Source organism: Hemibagrus wyckioides, linkage group LG16, assembly GCF_019097595.1.
Source record: "Hemibagrus wyckioides isolate EC202008001 linkage group LG16, SWU_Hwy_1.0, whole genome shotgun sequence".
NCBI classification, from domain to species: Eukaryota; Metazoa; Chordata; class Actinopteri; order Siluriformes; family Bagridae; genus Hemibagrus; species Hemibagrus wyckioides.
In genome coordinates, this window is record NC_080725.1 from 21707425 (window position 1) to 21727500 (window position 20076).

The 20076-nt window shown below is 40.4% G+C and overlaps 2 protein-coding genes across 2 annotated transcripts in view; both read left to right on the forward strand.

Annotated features, from left to right (window-relative positions):
- The first annotated feature begins 687 nt into the window (after nt 1–687).
- On the forward strand, nt 688–13764 carry ppp2r2ab (protein phosphatase 2, regulatory subunit B, alpha b). The gene is made up of 10 exons (XM_058412536.1): nt 688–939; nt 3576–3653; nt 7093–7190; nt 7401–7560; nt 8911–9023; nt 9110–9287; nt 9699–9863; nt 9989–10158; nt 10787–10878; nt 12432–13764. The coding sequence occupies exons 1-10, from the start codon at nt 933–935 to the stop codon at nt 12709–12711; spliced, it is 1341 nt and encodes a 446-aa protein (XP_058268519.1). The 5' UTR covers nt 688–932; the 3' UTR covers nt 12712–13764.
- A 2426-nt stretch (nt 13765–16190) lies between these two features.
- Nucleotides 16191–20076, forward strand: part of bnip3lb (BCL2 interacting protein 3 like b) — a 15232-nt gene continuing 11346 nt past the window's right edge. Inside the window, exon 1 of the mRNA XM_058412286.1 lies at nt 16191–16327. Coding sequence (XP_058268269.1) covers nt 16231–16327 — 97 coding nt within the window. The 5' untranslated portion in view covers nt 16191–16230. The remainder of the gene's footprint in view (nt 16328–20076) is intronic.

Sequence of the window (20076 nt, forward strand, 5' to 3'; positions counted from 1 at the left end):
CCCTCGACCTTTTGTTTCCCTGAAAGCACCTAACTGTGATCACATAAACTCTTTTTATTCTATAAAAAGCTTTCTAAAGTGATATGCACAGATACTTCAAGTAGACAATGTCCTTGCTGTCTCTACATCTAATGTTTCATTTGGAAAATGGACTCACTGGAAGGAAAAAATGGACCTAAAATAATAGAGAAAAAATATTCTATTTCATTGAACGCAGAGTTCAAATTAATATCGATGATAAATTTGTGTTTTTTTTGAAAAAATTGCCCTGAATCTAGTCAAGGGTTATTTTGCTTATAACCTGAAGATGTATAAAGAATTATTATAGTGATATTTGATTTGTTATTCTAATGAGTAATGAAAAGTATTTATTTTGAAATAGACTGTAAAAATTTCAGATATGTATTATCTGTTCAAATCATTTGTTTTTATTTTTATATTCTAATGTCACCCCTGCTATTGTTTGAAAACATAGTTAGTACTCTTGCCTATACTGTATTTTTTAAATGCATTTATATATATATATTTATATATATATATATATACAATTTAAAATACGAGATAGATATTCGCTGTCAATAAAACACACACACACACCGACGCACACGAATGACGTCACCGCAGGGCACGTTCCCCGAAAGATGCTGCCGAGCGGATGACGTCACGGCAGGGCGGGGTTGCGCCATTTTGAATGTGGATAGTGGAGTGTGGGAGGAAAAAGGGCTGAAGGAGGAGTGTGTTGGACTGCTTCAGAGGGACTCGAGAGGTGGAGAGAAAATTATAAAGCGGACAGGAAAAAAAAAAACATCCTCGATTTATTAACACGCAAAGATTTTTTTTTTAAATTTCGTTTTGCAATAACAAATCGGGGAAAAGTTATCAGGAACCGCCGCTGAGATTTCCTCCCTCTCTATCTCTCGCTCTCTCTCGCCATGGCAGGTAACTTTGCTAAGCTAACTGCTAGCCTGCATGAGCGTCAGGATAGCTCGTTAGTGCATAGATTCCCGAATTGTTGCGGCGTGTTTAAAACCTGACAGCGTTGTTCGCCTCTCGGTATTGCAGCGACTGTTCCGTATCATCACATGTGAATGATTCAGGAACGGAAACAGGGCTCGTGCCTGGGAGCTTAGCATGCTAGCATCCTTGCTTTTCCCTCCCGGTTCGCCATCAACTCCGCCCAAACTTTTTTTTTTTTTTTTTAATGTTTCATTGTATATCTTATTCTAATCATTCTACTCCGCTTATTTGGTCTCCTTTGCATATTGAATAAGCAAGTGTGTGTGGGGGGCAATATTTGGTTTTGCTAGCGTGTGTGTGTTTTTTAACTCCTACCTGTTTTCCGATATTATCAGACAAGCTGATTTGATTGGTTGCTTCCATACCGCCTTCTGAGCTATGATTGGCTGGTTGTTATTGAGGGCGCGTTCGTGAATGGAACGTGTTAGCCAATCATATCGCAGGAGGCGGGTTGTTTCGGAATATAGGTGGGGTTGAATAGCGCGGCTTTGCTAGCTCAACTTACTGCCAGTAAAGCAGTCGATTTATTTATTAAATTCGTGTATCTGGGTGCGTTTAAATTATTATTACTAAATTAGCCAGCTTGTAGTTGTAGGGCAGGTATGTAATCTAACTCATATACTTTAATAGGCATTTGCAGAGTCATGTGCTGTGAAAATTGGAGACATATATATATATATATATATATATATATATATATATATATATATATACACACACACACACAAACACACACACGTTATGTATATGTATATATGTGTGTATATAATATATATATATATATATATATATATATATATATATATATGTATGTATGTATGTATGTATATAGATAGATAGATAGATATGTTTTTGGCTGCAGAAATAATTTTCATCCCATAAACCTTTTAGAGATAAATATCTGATGTTCTCTTGTTTTTGTGATCTTTTTGTGCACAGAGACAGTGTTCAAGCTCTCAGGATTTTTGTGCTCGCTGATAACTCATATTTAGGCATTCTCAGGTTCAAGGTCACTTATTTCTAAAATTCCATCGTTCGTTTAGGAAATTCAAGACTGGAGCAACGAATGCATGAAAAATTAGCATCACTATAATCATCCAGGGAGAAATCCTGCTCTCGGAATGCTCGATTGTAGAGATGGGTGCAAAAGTTTGTCATGTGTCCTGGAGTGAGACCTGAAGAAAAAAAAAAGTTAAATAAATTAATAAAGAAATATATTATTACAGTTGAATCAGCTCAAATAGCTTCTAAATAAGTCCAAAGAATATTTCTGTATTTTTAAAAAAATATTTTTTATTTATATATCCTGTTGTTCGAGTTCTGTTCAAAGTGTGGCTTCATTTTGTATTAAAGGGTGCACAAACTTTTGCACTGAGCCGTATAGAGTATAGGAATCGGTACTGACCCCGGGATTCGTTTTGATTACAATTTGTCTAGTGATTATATAATGTTTTCTTCATGCATTTCAGATATATATATATATATATATATATATATACACACACACACACACACACACACACACACACACACACACATACATATATATATATATATATATATATATATATATATATATATATATATATATATATACACACATACATATATATATACATACATATATATATATATATATATATATATATATATATATATATATATATTATGTATGTATATATGTATATTATTAATATAATAATTATGTAGTTGCCTACTGAATACTTTCAGGCTCCACAGTAACTGTAGATTAAATTAAAAGCTTTAATTAAAAATAAAACACTTGTTTAGGTTTGTACTAAAGTCGTGATGCATGAAAGTTGTTTCTGAAAGTTTACCAAAAAAATGTAATTTAATTTTCATTATATATGTGTAAAGGCACTAAAGACAAAAACACATCCTTATTAAAATGAATTGGGTTCGAAAGCTTATGCTACACGATCCTCAGATATTTCAAGTCTTAAATGTCTCCTCAGCATCATTATTTAAAAACATAAGCATAACATCTGGAAGATGAACTTGTCAGTTGCAGCATGGTGAAGAAATAATCCTCATGACTTTCTGTTTACATGCAATTAGAAATCGCTTTCGGATTGATGCTTAATCGTCACAGCGAACCGGTTTATTGCATAATTCTCTGTTTGGTCTGATGGACTCGCCCAGCCTGTTTCGCCTCTTTAAATTACACGCTTTTTATTTCTCTACTAAACCGGCTTCATGCACCGGACTTCTAAAGATGAAATGAAATCCACTTCGTCTGCGTCACTTCCCCTCCCAGACGGCTTTTTATAGCGTGATCGTACATCCTGCTTTTTCACCGCCTCTTTTGTTGCCTGCTTTAAATTTTCAGTCGGACGTTTGTTCAGTTCTCTGTCGCTCAGATACACAAATGTGAAGGTGTTCCTAATAAAGTGGACGCCACTTGTATACCGGCATGGAGTCGGGGTGTTGGACAGAAACGCTCCATCTCTCCCTGGGGTTCTATCTGTTCACTGCGAATACGATTGGTCGGCTCGTGATTGTGGGCGGAGTTTAATCCGGATGTCTTCTGGCTGCAGGTGCCGGAGGCGGGGGCAACGACATGCAGTGGTGCTTCTCACAGGTCAAAGGAGCGATCGATGATGACGTAGCTGAAGGTAAGTGTGTGTTTTGTTTGTTTGTTTGTTTGTTTATTTAAAAACCTTCATGTGTCGTCAACTCACAAAGATGTTCAGCAAATCTGAGTGTAAATGTTTGCGTCAGTCCAGTACAGTTAAAAGAAAACAAAATGAAATGCGGAAACAGAGGTTCTCTTCATACGGCTCATTTGCATGTGGCGACGCCCACAAAACTCCATAAAAGGTCATGTGCACAGCCAACAGGAAGCCTGAAACGAGCACTCAGAGTAAAGACTGAAAAAGGAGGTGCAAGCGGTCAGTCTCGGGTTCGAACGAGGCTCTAAAGAACCCAAAGCCCTGCCCACTTCACTCTGATTTGCTTCTCGCAGTATCGGATCTATATCCGAGTCTTCCATAATTTCTCAAGATTTTCACGATTCCATCCATTTTTCTACTTCCCCTGAGAGACACTGAGCGGCCATTAAAGACTCGGACACTCCTAAGGGGATCACAAACTTTTGAGTCATCACCCCCATTCCTGGTTGGATGCACACTTTTGTCCTCTTACACCTAAAGTATTGTTTGTTTTTTATCTACTTCCCTTTCCTCTGATGAGCGTCCAGGAGACGCAAGCGGTCAATCTCGGGTTCGAACGAGGCTCTAAAGAACCCAAAGCCCCGCCCACTCCACCTCGATTTCCTTCTCACAGCGTCCAATTTAAATCCAGTCCCTCAAACCACTTCATTTGATGCGTCTTGTAGCTCATATAGTATTCTGATAAAACTTTTGAATGAATGTATTTGCATCTCAGACAATCTGTTTTGCATACTGATGTCATATGCAAATGAGCTCATTGAGCTTCGCCCCATGGTTTCCTTAATGACACTCGTTTCCTTAAAGTGGCAACTTTTTTTTATTTTTTTTTTTATAGATATCACAATATTTTTCTATTTCTATTATTATTGTGATATTTAGCACACAGGATGTTTACATATGTAAGGAAAAGCTTCGATGATGCGGAAATTTATTAACGTTAAAATATAAAGGGCTAAAATAAATCTGTTTAAAAAATGTCAGTTTTATGCGTTTACTCAGAATTAGTGCTTTTACTGAGGCACCAAATTTTCACACGTGCATCCGGGATGCACTCTGGACTCGTTTGTGGGTGGGGCTTAGAGTTGCATGTCTTTAGATAGAAGAATTTGTTTTAAATCGTAGTTCGATTGCACAGCTCCATACGTCACTCTTTTACAGAATGCCTGCTGCAAGGCTCAAGTTATGTATTTATTTATTTGTTTGTTTGTTTGTTTAAAACTAGTTCAAGCATAGCAGCGAAATTGAATCATAACGAACTTAGTCATTCTAGAGCAAGTGGGAACTGGGAGATTTCCGACTTCCCAGTAGGAACAGAGAGAGTGAGAGAGTGAACGGCTCTCAGAAAGTCAGCGTTTTTATTTTTATTAATTTTTTAAATTATTATTTTATTATTTTTATTTTTATTACATTTTTTATTATTATTATTTTATTACTTTTTATATAATTTTTTATTTTTATTACATTTTTTATTTTATTTTTTAATTTTGTTTATTTTATTATTTGATTATTTTGTTTATTTATTTTTATTAATTGTTATATTTTTATTTATTTTGTATTTATTTTTTGTATTTATTAACTTTAGTTTTTGTGACTTGACATCATCACAAGGTGAAAAGGGAGAGCAAGAAATAACACATTCTGGTTTTTAAGCCGTGTTTTGAGTTTTTGTTTCTGTTTAAAATCACCAGATCATTGAAATTGTCGGGGATTTCTTTGTTAAAGCTAACTGCTTTTGCAAACATCTCTTCTGTTCCGTTTTCCTTCTCCGCCTCGGAGCTTGCGTTCATTTCGTCTCCGACTCCGTAACTTTGGGAGCGGAAGGATTCCGAGTTTTAGCAGACATTCCCGTTTCCCCCCCCCCCCAAGTGCAGCGTTAGACTGGGTGAAATCAGCTGTTTGTGACGTCCTCCATCTTGCACAACTTTCCCTAACAGTGTAAAGATCAGTGCACATGCTCCGGCTTGTCTGAGGGATCCGTGGCCTTCGTACACAAGCTCTCTAAATCTCCCAGGATTCCTCAGTGTGTGTGTGTGCAGCGTGTCTGGAGATAGACAGTAGAGCGAGATATACACACACGGTTACTTCTGGGTTTATGGTTTGCAGCGTATGAGCCGTCACAGGTTTCCTGTAAAACATGATGATGATGGTGGAGGTGGTGGTGGTGGTTTATTCCTTTATTAAGCCTCTTCAGACTCAACAGAAGCTTGCTCACTTTTTTATTTTTCCCTCCAATTTCTTACTCCTGTGGCTTAAACTCCCCCCGTCTCTACACCACAATGGTTTGTCCCATGGCTATTATTCTGCTTTACAAAGGTGGATGTCCTTCTGTACCATAAGAACACACACACACACATTCTCACACACACACACACACACTCACACTCTCTCTCTCTCTCCCCCTCTCTCTGTCTCTCACACACGCACTGTTTTTTCTTTTTTTCTCTCACACACACACACACACACACACACACACACACACACACACACTCTCTCTTACTCTCTCTCTCTTTCTGTCTCACATATACATACATACACACACACACACACACACACACACTCTCTCTCTCTCTCTCTCTCTCTCTCTCTTACTCTCTCTGTCTCTATCTTTCTCTGTCTCACATACACACACACACACACTCTCTTACTCTCTCTCTTTCTGTCTCACATATACACACACACACACACACGCTCTCTTACTCTCTCTCTCACTCACACACACACACACTCTCTCTCTCTCTCTCTCTCTCTCTCACACACACACTTACTTGCAGAGAGACCTCAGGGAGCCTGAGCTCACACAAATGCCTGCTTCTTTCTCTCTCTCTTTCTCTCTCTCTCACACACTTGCAGAGAGGCCTCAGGAAGCCTGAGCTCACACAAAAGCCTCTCTCTCTCTCTCTCTCTCTCTCTCTCGTATTGTTGTGCTTCAGCAAACAGCCGAGGGTTAAATCATGAGTCAGACTCCAGCGAGCGAGCGAGACTCAGGGACTCTCTGCCTCCTTCCTTCCCTCACTCACAACACACATACACACACACCACACACCTATTTTAGAGCAGCGTGGGAGTGTGTCGGCCGTGTGCTGATATTCATTTCTCATTTCACGATAACTGCTCGGTTTCCCGCTGCTGTAGCGTTCGTCAGCCTCGTTCCATACCGCAGCACACTGAGGCACCTCTCGCAGAAATGTCCAACACATCGAACACACTTTACATAACATACGGAACATACATAAACACACCTGCTGGGATGGAGTGTGTGACAGTGTGTGCTGTGTTTATGCACGCTTTGGGCTCCTGACAGCGAGGTCACGTCTTCGTGGAACTTCATGGTGTTGGTTTGACTGATTTCCTCTGTGTGTGTGTGTGTGTGTGTGTCTGACAGCTGATATCATCTCTACCGTGGAGTTTAACCACTCAGGGGAGCTGTTAGCCACGGGAGACAAAGGCGGACGTGTTGTCATCTTCCAGCAAAACACTGAGGTACCCCTGCACGTTTCCCATCATGCATCACTCCACTCCATTCTCTCACAAATATGCCTCAAAACAAACACCACACATGATCCAATCAGCATGTAAATCTGCAGTGATCGACAGTTGCCTAGGCGATTAGACCACGCCCTTAAATCGCACCACAGCCTCGTTTTCTCTCTCCTTTTACCTTTTTTGATTGGTTTATTTTGAATGATCCAGAACAAGGCGCAGTGCCGCAGCGACTACAACGTTTACAGCACCTTCCAGAGCCACGAGCCCGAGTTCGACTACCTGAAGAGTCTGGAGATTGAGGAGAAGATCAACAAGATCCGCTGGCTGCCACAGAAAAACGCCGCACAGTTTCTGCTGTCCACGAACGGTGAGTGTGTCCGAGGCGAGGCGAGGGAGAGTCCACAGTTACAGTTAGAAGCCGAGAAGCTCACTGCGTTACGGAAGAGAGCACACGCTATATACACTATATTACCAAAAGTTTTGGCACACCTCTCCAGATCATGTTGGATGAGTGAGTTTGGTGTGGAGGTACCTTTACCACCCTCAACCCCATAGAACATCTTTGGGATGAATTCTCTAATTCATCCCAAAGGTGTTCTATGGGGTTGAGGTCAGGACTCTGTGCAGGCCAGTCAAGTTCCTCCACACCAAACTCACTCATCCATGTCTTTATGGACGTTGCTTTGGTCACTGGTGTGCAGTCATGTTGGAACAGGAAGGGGTCATCCCCAAACTGTTCCCACAAAGAGCATGAAATTGTCCAAAATGTCTTGGTATGAAGCTGAAGCATTAAGAGTTCCTTTCACTGGAACTAAGAGGTCAAGCAGAAACCCTGAAAAACAACACCTGAATTCGATGATTTGGAGGGGTGTCCCAAAACTTTTGCCAGTGTTGTGTACCTGCAGGAGAGGATGTGTATGGGATCGATTATCTCTCACCCAAGTGAATAAAAGTAACATCTCTGTCAGTCAAGTCTGAACGACACTATAGAGTTTTGTCATTAGCGTGAATAATTGAAGCTAGTGTTTATAAAGAGAGTTTAACGAAGATGCTTAGCACTGACGTGAATAAAACATGAGCTAGATAACATCCTCACATTTGGTTCTCTTCCTCAGTGTGAGAACACGGGAATCACACTCGAAGACTGTTCGTCATGGTCTCGATTCGCTGGCGAGATGATTCGACTCTGAATCGACTCACTTGCACAAAAAATAATCACAGGATTCAATTTGTCTCGATTCATTTGTGAAAAGATGGTTAGACTCTAATCAACTCACTTGCGCAAACAAATTAAAGGAATCAATTTATATCTGTTTGCTTGTGAGATGATGATTCAAATCAACTTGCTATAATCAAAGGATTCAGTTTGTCTCGATTTGTTTGTGAGCTTATTTGACTCTGAATCGACTCATGAATCAATTTCATTCTGATTCAGAAAGAGCAAATCAGTGTGAAATATCTCTCTCTCTTTCCCTCTCCCTCTCTCTCTCCCTCTCTCCCTTTCTCTGTGTTTTTACATGCTTGCTGTTACCTCACCATGAATTAGGGGCGGGGTTTATTTGATTGACAAGCCGGCAAAATATGCCTTTGTGTTTATTACAGAGAAAATAATATCCGACTGTAAAGTTCTGACTACTTTTAAGGCTCATGGATCCAGCTCCTCCTCCTCATTCCTGTGTTTTTTTTTCTTGTTGTTTTGTTTTTATTTACTCAAAAGATAAAACTATAAAGTTGTGGAAGATAAGTGAACGTGATAAGAGACCAGAGGGCTACAATCTGAAAGAGGAGGATGGCCGCTGCAGAGATTCGACCAACATTACGTCTCTACGGGTGCGTACACACACACACACACACACACACACACACACACACATAGACAGAGCTCTTTCTTACCCGTCTGCTCTGTGTTGTCTCAGGTGCCCGTGTTCAAGCCCATGGACCTGATGGTGGAGGCGAGCCCTCGGCGTGTGTTCGCCAACGCTCACACTTACCACATCAACTCCATCTCTGTAAACAGCGACAACGAGACGTACCTGTCCGCTGACGACCTCCGCATCAACCTGTGGCACCTGGAGATCACTGACCGCAGCTTCAGTATCCTGCTCAGGTCAGAGGGGCGTGTGTTAAGGTTCGGGTCCGAGCCTGAAGCACAAGAACTGAAGTGAACGCTGCTCCTTTCAGCACAGTTACTACACATTTAATACAATACATTTCAAATAAAATATGTTTTCTTCTATTTTATTATTGGTTACGTATATAATGGTTTAATTCTTTACTTTATTAAATTTAGGTTTAATGACACAATCATTCTGCCTAAATCCTCTGTCTTCAACTTTATTACTGTTATTTATTTATTTATTAAGACTATTTTATTTGGTCTAAAGGAGGAGTCTTATATTAGTTCAGATTTTAAGAGGTCAGTGTGTGTCGGAGTGTGTGTCGGAGTGTGTGTCGGAGTGTGTGTCCGTCTCCGGGAGCCGCACCTGCTCCTTAACTCGCTCTCAGACATCGTGGACATCAAGCCGGCCAACATGGAGGAGCTGACAGAGGTGATCACAGCGGCTGAGTTCCACCCGCACCAGTGCAACACCTTCGTCTACAGCAGCAGCAAAGGCACCATCCGCATGTGTGACATGCGAGCCTCCGCCCTCTGCGACAAACACTCCAAACGTGAGCCTCACCGCCGCGCCGCAGACGTCTCGCAGAGAAATCTATCTTTGATCATCCATCTTTGATGGATTTAACGTGATGTAGCTTGAACGTTTCTCATTAAAAATCTTTGTTTGTCTTTTCAGTCTTCGAGGAGCCAGAAGACCCCAGCAACCGCTCTTTCTTCTCAGAAATCATCTCTTCCATCTCGGACGTGAAGTTCAGCCACAGCGGCCGCTACATGATGACCCGAGATTACCTGTCCATCAAGATCTGGGACCTGAACATGGAGAACCGGCCAGTGGAGACCTATCAGGTGAGGCTATAGGAATTGGGAGAAAGCCAGGGGAGAACATAGACATCAGGACAGATCATACATGAGCTCACAATCACACGACTGGCTGGTGTTAGTGTGATTGACAGGAGAGAGTATGTCCCACCCACCCAGATCATGCAGGCAGTGTTGCATCTAATAGGACACAATAGGGTTTGTTTTTTTGGAACGGTTACCTCATCAGGTTGTGCCTTTTAAGTGTTTTGGTAACGTAAGTATCCTGGTTTACGTGATGTCTTTTGACTGAATGAATGAATAAATAAATAAATACATTTTTCTAAGTAAAAAAAAATTATTTGATCTGCATTCTACTGAGGGATTTGGATGGGTTGGGGGAACTAAAACTTTTTCACCCTGATAAATAAATAAATAAAAATACACATTTTTTTAGTTGACAAAAACAATTTATCGCTTGTCTTTGATCTTGGAAAAATGTGTAGTAACAGCATGTGAACACTAGAGGGAGACGTTTGGATGTGTTGTACAGTACAAAGCCTGACGGTGCATGATATTATAATACAGTTATATCTATAAGTATCTTATTAAATACACTTTGTATGAAGAATGCACTAAACCATGCTGACTTGACAACCTTCTCTTGTCTCCACAGGTTCACGAATACCTCAGGAGTAAGTTGTGCTCGCTCTATGAAAACGACTGCATCTTCGACAAGTTCGAGTGCTGCTGGAGCGGGAACGACAGGTGAGGAGGGGGTGGGGTCGGGTCGGGTCGGCTAGTTTCACTGAGGGTCCTGCTTAGCATCCAGTGACCAGTTTGCCCAGTTAATTTCTTATATACTTATCTAATTACAGTGTTTCCTCCAGATACAGTTATATTTCTGTAATCAGCAGCTATGATGGTAATGCAGCTGGATTTATAATGGATATTATGATAATCAGTTTGCACTGTCAGAGCTTTCTAACGGTCAGAGGTCAAGAGGAGAGAGAGAGTAGTGTGCACCCTGCTGTGGATTTTTCTTGTCTCCATGTTTCACGTTTAGAGGAAATGGGGAAAGTTTCCCTTTTTTGCCGTTGAGGTTGTAAGGGTGGGGTCGTCTTATCAAGCAAGCCGCTCTTATCACTGGCTGCAAGTTTAGAGCTGGCTCTGGGTTAGAATGTCATTGGGTTAGGATATCGCTGGCAGTTGCTTTGGTCAGTCACATTTTTGTCTCACGCAGTTGATGTAATAAGTAAGGAAGTCGTGTGTTAAAGGAAACCGATCAGTGATGAGGTGGTGTGATGCAGAGAGACGCTGTAATCCTCTGATATTCAGACACTTCACTCTTAGTTGGAATGCTTGTTAGATTTTCTCTCTCTCACACACACACACACACATGCATGCAGCTGATGCTTACTAAATACATAGACACAGCTGGTGATGTTTACACACACACACACACGCACACACACATGCATACAGCTGATGCTCACTAAATACATAGACACAGCTGGCAGCGTTAACACACACACAAGCTGCTTTTACACACAACTAGTGATGACTACATACACAGCTGGAATGTTGCACATACACACAGCTGGCAAAGTATACACACAACTAGTGATCAGGACACAGCTGGTGAGAGAGAGAGAGAGAGAGAGAGGTTAAAATGCACACCTGAGGGGAATGTTTGTTACACCTGTTACACCAGGCACGCACACGAAAAGAAAGAGAAACATTCACACACACACTTTTGTTTGCAGCAGTAATTCTCTCTACATTTCTCTCTATCAACGGAATCAATTTGTTTCAATTCATTTGTGAGAAGATGATTTGATTCTGAATCGACTCACTCACACAAAAAATAATCAAAAGAATCAATGTATCTCTGTTTGCTTGTGAGAAGATGATTCGACTCCAAATTGACTCACTTGAGCAAAAAAATAATCAAAGGAATCAATGTATCTCTGTTTGCTTGTGAGAAGATGATTCGACTCCAAATTGACTCACTTGCACAAGAATAATGAAAGGAATCAATTTTTTTTTAGTTGCTTGTGTGAAGATGATTCAACTTTGAATCGACTCACTTGCACAAAAAGTAATCAAATGAATCAATTTGGATGATGACTGACTCTGGATTGACTCACTTGAGCAAAAAGGAATCAAATTATCTTTATTTGCTTGTGAGAAGATGATTCAACTCTGAATCGACTCACATTAACAAAAAAAAAAATGAATCAAAGAATCAATGTATTCTGATTCAGAAACAGCAAATCAGTGTGAAAGCACTCTCTCTCTCTCTCTCTCTTTGTCTTTAGCGTGGTGATGACGGGCTCATACAACAACTTCTTCCGCATGCTGGAGCGCACGCAGCGGCGAGATGTCACCCTCGAGGCGTGCCGCGAGAGCTGCAAGCCGCGGCAGGTGCTCAAGCCGCGGCGCGTGTGTGCGGGCGGGAAGAGGAAGAAGGATGAAATCAGCGTGGACAGCCTGGACTTCAACAAGAAGATCCTGCACACGGCCTGGCACCCGAACGCCAACATCATCGCCGTGGCAACCACCAACAACCTCTACATCTTCCAGGAGAAGGGCAACTAGGAGAGACCAACCTCACACACCTCTGTCTGCGTGCGTGCGTGTGTGTGTGCGTGCGTGCGTGAGTGAGTGTGTGTGTGTGTGGAGGAAAAAAAAAGTTAAAGAAGAACTAGAGAAAATAGTTTTTGTGACAACCATCACCACTACTGTCATCATCTGTATCATCACCACCACCATGAGGACGGGGCGGGCCGAACCGGCGCCGTCACTCTGTACCGAGTCAGCCGTGACACACGCCGTCCACTCTGAGTACCCACAATCCTCTCCTCTTACCCGTCAGGCCTGGTTACACGGCCATGTTGGCCACAGGTTCTGAAATGTCAGCCTTGTTTCATTTTTTTTTTTTTTTTTTTTTGTATTCGTCGAACCCTTCAAACTGAGAATGTGCTGATGATCAGATCCGCAATACAAGGCAATATTCGCATACGTCGTCATCGTCGTTATCAACGTTGTACATTTCACACACGATCCCATAATTGTGTGCGCGCGCTCTGAGGATTCCAGCTGCCTCCGCAATATGATTCTGTATTGTAATAAAATAATAAAAAAAAATATTTCCTATCAGCACATTCCTAATTTGAACTCCCGACTCCTGTGTTCTTTACACCTCAGCTCTTTTTGTGCCATTAAAGTTTTTTTCTTTTTTATCTTCTCAGTGAAATTGCCAAGTTGTTTTAATTCTGTTTAAAGAATTTATTTTATTTTTTTTGCTCAATAAATTCTCCTCAATACTGTACTCATTCAGCCATTCATTCTCCAAAATCCCTAAAACATGCGCACATACTCATGCCTACTCACACACATAAAGAACACCAAAAGAAAGGCCGGTCTCGGCACCAACGACGAGCCCGTGGCAGTATTGTAGTCGTGTGTGTGATTTTGTTCGCCACCGTCTGTCCTCCACATGATCCAACAGACTGATGAACTCTTGTTGTAATTTTTTTTTTTCTGTTCCCGCCTCTCTGTCTGTCTCTCGTTGCAAGCTGAGAAAGATTATAGAGATTATGATGATGGAGGGAGAAAAAAAAATGGTATTTATAAACTGAACAAACATTACTTTCGAGAGTCATGTCTCTTATTTCTTTTTAAATCTCCTGAGACTTGAACTGAATTCTGAAGTATACTGACCTCACCTTACATATTCTTGACCCCTTTCATATATAAAGTAGACCTAACCAATAAAAATGAGCCTGACAGGAAGGAGAAAAACTATAAATGATTAACAGAAGGGGAAAGAGTGTTACGTAGGATGTAAAAGATGACTTGTTTTGTTTAATTGAGGTTAATTAGATGAACTTTTGTGCAGCACGGTGGCTTAGTGGTTAGCACTGTTGCCTCACAGCAAGAAGGTCCTGGGTTCGAACAGGCAGGGGCCTTTCTATGTGGAGTTTGCATGTTCTCCCTGTGCCTGCATGCCTCTGGTTTCCTCCCATAGTCCAAAAACATGTACATTAGGTTGATTGGTAATTCTAAATTGCCCATAGGAGTGAGTGTGTGTGTGTGTGTGGTTGTTTGTCTATGTGTGGCCCTGTGATGGACTGGTGACCTGTCCAGGGTATACCACTGCCTTTGGCCCAATGGGTGCTGGGATAGGCTCCAGCAGATCCCCGTGACCCTAATTAGGAATAAAGCGGGTATAGAACATGGATGGATGAATAGATGAACTTGTGACTGAGTGTTTTAGGTCTATCAATAAAATTCATATATATAAAAATCCTTTTTCCACTTCTGTGTTCTTCATAGACCTGGAGAATTAGGCTTGAAACATTTCTTCAGCAGAAAAACTCCCAACACAAACGTGTAGCCAAAGGGATGTCCAGTCTTATCCACAAGATGGCCGGGGTTTTCATTCCAATTAAGCAGGAGCTACACCTGATCTTGGCTTTCAATAGCTAACCAAGGCTCTTGGCCCTTGGCTGTCTCAGGTGTGGCTTCTGCTCAGTTGGAATGAAGTCCTGCACCCATGCCAGCTCTTTGTGGATAAAATCGGACATCCGTGGTGCAGTCTGTACTTCCACTAACCTGTGTGTTGTGCTGGAGCTCAGAATGATCTTATTGAAACCTTTGTGTTGCAGTCTTGTCGTCTCTTATAACTGTACTCTCTAAATCTGCAGTTTTGTGCTCTCACGCCTACAGGTTTAGCAGGACACTAAGGAAGATGTGGTCAAGAATCAGTTATGAGATTCATCCTGCATGGCGTACAAGCACAGATTGTGTTCACCGTGATTTTATGAGATGAATGACCCAATCCTGTACTTTTTGTTCACTTCCAAAGATGAGCTTTAGCTTCAAATCGAACAGTTTGCATATAGAAGAAGTTGTGTTGATGCTAATACTGAATCATTTCTTAGTAATTTACCAGAGGATCTTAGGTAAACATTCTATTTACCACAGATTAGTTCACATTATGACCACCTGCCTAATACTGGTGTTGGTGCTGCCCAAACAGCCCTGACCCATCATGCACTGTGTATTCTGACACCTTTCTATCAGAACCAGCATTAACTTCTTCAAATTGAGCTACAGTAGCTTGTCTGTTGGATCGGATCACATGGGCCAGCCTTCTAATCGTTCCCCACGTCCATCGATGAGCCTCGGCCGCCCGTGACCCTGTCGCTGGGTCACCTCTGTTCCTTCTTTGGACCACTTTTGATAGATACTGACCACTGCAGACCGGGAACACCTCCACAAGAGCTGCAGTTTAGGAGATGCTCTGATCCAGTGGTCTATCCGCCATCACAATTTGGCCCTTTTGGTCAAACTCGATCACAATTTCACTTACTCTTTTACTTTACCTTACTCTTGCCAATTTTTCCTGCTTCTAACACATCAAAATGTTGACTTGCTGCCTAATATATTCCACCCACTAACAGGGGCCATGATGAGGAAATCGTCAGTCTTATTCACGTCACCTGGCAGCGGTCATAATGTTATGGCTGATCAGTGTATAACAGTGCTTTAGTCCATGCTATTGTTTGCCTCAGCAATTAGTTAATATAAGTGTACAAGCACGTACTGACGAGTGTCTTTAATATGTGTTTCATTGATTCATTTGTATTTTTGTTTTGTTTTTGACATATATGGAATCAAACCGCAATTTTATTCACAGAGTCTTTTCTTAACAATTTGCCATTGACACTGGAGGTAAAACTTGATACGTTTGATTGGTTCTCCTCATTTCTATTGTTATTCAGTCTTTACAACGTTTTATTTATTTATTTATTTATTATGAAGACCTCGCGCTACCTCAGACGCTCAGAAGCTTAGGCTCGGCGTCCATATCTTTACAGTTACCTAGCAACAGTGAGCTCACGAATCACGAACTATTTGGACTGTATAATGTCGTGAGTTGATAAATTACGGGTTATGAAGTAATATTAGGGACTAAATATCATGTATATATATATATATCTTTTAGGAAGACACGTTTATACGCTAGGGTGCTATTTACGCCATGATCAGCATACACGCAAATCCTCCAATAGGAACGCCGCGTGCGTGCACGTGCGAGCACGCGCGTGCATGCTTGGCAGTCTCTTACACAAGCTTTCCCCGTTCAGAGGCGACGCGATGTCCGACACTGCTGCTACACGAAACACGGGAGAGCCGGGATTAAACGGTACGTACGGTCGCCTGTTTGACTCGTGTTACACTGTCATCCGGCTCGCGCGAAAGATTAGACTTTATCCTAACGCATTTTGCGTTTTTTAGGACTTTTTACACCTTGCTAAACGAACAAAAACGACGTTTTCTGAGTTCAAAACAACTAACTCGACCATTCCTTATAGCGGTCCCTGTCTTGATTGACAACCGGTTTAACCAATGATTATGCGCGGATTGTTAAAGAGGCGGGATAATACCAAAGATTGACAGTCTCATAACCAATCAAAAACGGGAACTATGTGACGTGGCTTTGCTGGGCTTTCATGTCAACAAGACGACTTGAAAACATGGAGATTTTTGAGCTACATGTGTTTTAATTCCACAACCTTATAATATATTTTTTTGTTCAAATACTTGAAAACTCAGTGCTTGAGAAAATCCTGATGTCTAGCTGATTTAGCTAGCTTTATATAAAAAACAATCAGTTTGATATATTCCTTTATCAACGTTTGTCAACATAATCGCATGTCCGCTTTTCGTATTATTACCAAAATATAAATTCCAGGCACTTAAACATTTAAAAAAATATAAAATTTGGGCTTCCATTAATAGTTTAATCTTTCTTAAAAAATAAATATTGTATTGATATCGCGACACAGATTTTCAGTAATAACAAAGAAAATCTCGCGATGTCTCGCGATATTTCGTCGATAAGCATACTCGTATACTACTCAGCGCGAGTAACATCGTGAATAATCGAATGTTTTCTGTTGATTTTTTTTGCAGTTTCAGGTTTTAGCATGAACATTAAGCTAGAAAAAACGACAAAAGAATGGCTCAAAAGATATCACGATAACCAAAAACACTTCATAAAATTGTATCATGACAAAAATCCATCAAAATATCGATGTAATATTATCGCATTGTCCAGCCCTTTGTTATACCATGTGTATTACCATTTAGTTTTGTGGAAAGTAGTCCAAATATGTCTCTAGGGTGTAGTGGAAATCTTTAGAGATTTCTAAAGAGGAAAAAGCGGATGAAACACACAAGAAACACAGAAATACAAACTTTTTGTCACAATAATAATGTCACTGAAACATGGGTGTGTCTCCATACTCAGAGATGTAGAGATCGATCAGTGTTTATTTGTTGACTCGGTGTTGATTCCTGAATACGTGACAAGCCTGAGACTTGAATAAATGCCCCAAACCCGGTGTTTGGGAGACGGCGAGAGACGCAGACTTGCAAGCTGTGAGGTTTTCTCGCATCCTTCTATTTCTGGCTCTGGAAACTTTTGGACGTGTGGAACGTGCTGAAAATTCTCCTTGCTGTTAACATGGCCACTCGCACCCAGACTAGCCTGCGTGATCGCTTCCTAAAAGGTTTTTGTCTGTCTGTTGTGGCGAGAACATGGTGCCTCGATTACACCAGCAGGAAAGACTGAGGATGGAAAGAAAAATGCAGAAAAGTCATCTTCCAGATTTAATCAGGATCTGTGGATCACTAGGGAATTTTAAGAATCATTTATTTATTTATTTATTTATTTATTTATTGCATCCAAGTCTGTTCAGACTCAATTTTCTGAATATCGCAAAATGATTAAAATTTAGAAATGCAAAAGCTATGCATAATATTAATAATAATAATAATAATAATAATAATAATAAAAAAGTGCTAATGGTGTTTATTGCCAAGGAGTTTTTTCCCTCGGATTCTTCTAATAAAAAATTGTAGAAATATTTAATTATTATTTTATTGTTTATTACTATTTATTAATTCATTATTAATTAATTAACTAACTAATTAATTAATTAATGAATGTTTTTTCCCTTGTGACTGGCATCAAATACCTAGGGTATTTATTTAAATAATTAATTAATGACTTGCAAATTTCTTGGGGTTTTATATATTTATTTATTTATTCTGCTATTTTCTCTGAATTGTCCATCTGCCCCTGTCCACTCGCTCCCGGTCGTTTTGGTGCACTGTCCCACAAAATCCTGTTGCAGCTACACTCTGAAGTCTGCTGAGTTTCTTAATGCACTGAGACTTTAATCACAATTAATTCATAAATTCTTTCCATCTCTCTCTCTCTCTCTCTCTCTCTCTCTCTCTCTCTCTCTCTCTCTCCCCCTCCCTTTCTCCCTCTTATTTTCTTTCCCTTGCCTAGTCTTTTTCTTTCTTTCTTTCTTTCTTTCTTTCTTTCTTTCTTTCTTTCTTTCTTTCTTTCTTTCTTTCTTTCTTTCTTTCTTTCTTTCTTTCTTTCTTTCTTTCTTTTCTTTCTTTCTCTCTCTCTCTCTCTCTCTCTCTCTCTCTCTCTCTCCCTCTGCCTTTCTCCCTCTTATTTTCTTTCCCTTGCCTAGTCTTTCTTTCTTTCTTTCTTTCTTTCTTTCTTTCTTTCTTTCTTTCTTTCTTTCTTTCTTTCTTTCTTTCTCTCTCTCTCTCTCTCTCTCTCTCTCTCTCTCTCTCTCTCTCTCTCTCATTTACTCTTTTTTTTCCTTTCTTAGTCTCTGTCTCTCTTTCCATCTGTCTATCACACACTCTCTATCTCCATCTGTCTAGCAATCCCCCCCCACTCTGTCCCCCCCCCCTTCTCTCTCTCTCTCCGTCTCTCTCCGTCTCCCTCTCTGTCCCTGACTCTCACTCTCTCTCTCTGTCTCTCTCTCTCTCTCTCTCTCTCTCTCTCTCTCTCTCTGTGTACATGTGTTACGTGCTGTGTGTTAGAGGATTAGGCCGTGATCCAGTGCTCCAGCTCTCAGCTCTTTTGCCTAACTGCACGCTCAAGTTTCCACCACTTCACAGTCTCCATTCCCTTCCTGACTGGCATTGTGTCTGTGTGTGTCTGTGTGTGTGTGTGTCTGTGTGTGTGTGTGTCTGTGTGTGTGTGTGTCTGTGTGTGTGTGTGTCTGTGTGTGTGTGTGTCTGTGTGTCTGTGTGTGTGTGTGTCTGTGTGTGTGTCTGTGTGTGTGTCTGTGTGTGTGTGTCTGTGTGTGTGTGTGTGTGTAATGTTGTACTTCCTCAGGCGGGTCATTTTAAACTGTTTAAACACTATAAAGGTTGATCAGGAGATTTGGATCGGTAGGAAATGAAGTTGGAATATTTTTCCCCGCTCACAATTTTCCATTTCACAAACAAACAAACAAACAAACAGGAGTTTAAGGAGAGAGCAGAGTACTGAGTGGTGGTGTGATGAAGCAGTGTGATTATTGATTATTTTCCTGTAACCGCACGTCCTCTGATAAAACAGCAGTTTGTCAACGCTAACATCTTTTACATTACAGTTCTGTCTGTCAGTCTCTGTCTCTGTCTGTCTGTCTCTGTCTGCATGTCTGTCTGTCAGTCCATCTGTCTCTCTGTCTGTGACTGTCCATCTTTATATCTGTTTTTCATATCTTTTATTCTTTGTTTTTTTTGTCTTTCTTTGTCCTTTTTTCTCCTATTTTGTTCTGTCCATCTTTGTTTCTGTCTGTCTGTGTCCTTCATTCTCTCTGTCCATCTTTGTCTCTGTTCATCTTTCTCTAGGGATAAAATAGTTTCATTATTAAATTTAATGATTTACTCTTATTTCTAGTTATTTTATTTTATTTATTTATTTATTTATTTATTTATTTATTTATTTATTTATTTATTTATTTATTTATTTATTTTATTTTATTTTATTTTATTTTATTTTATTTTTCCCCTCCCCTTTCTGTTTTTCTTCTTTTGTAAAGCTGCTTTGAGACAATGTTTATTGTAAAAGGTGCTATTCAAATTGAATTG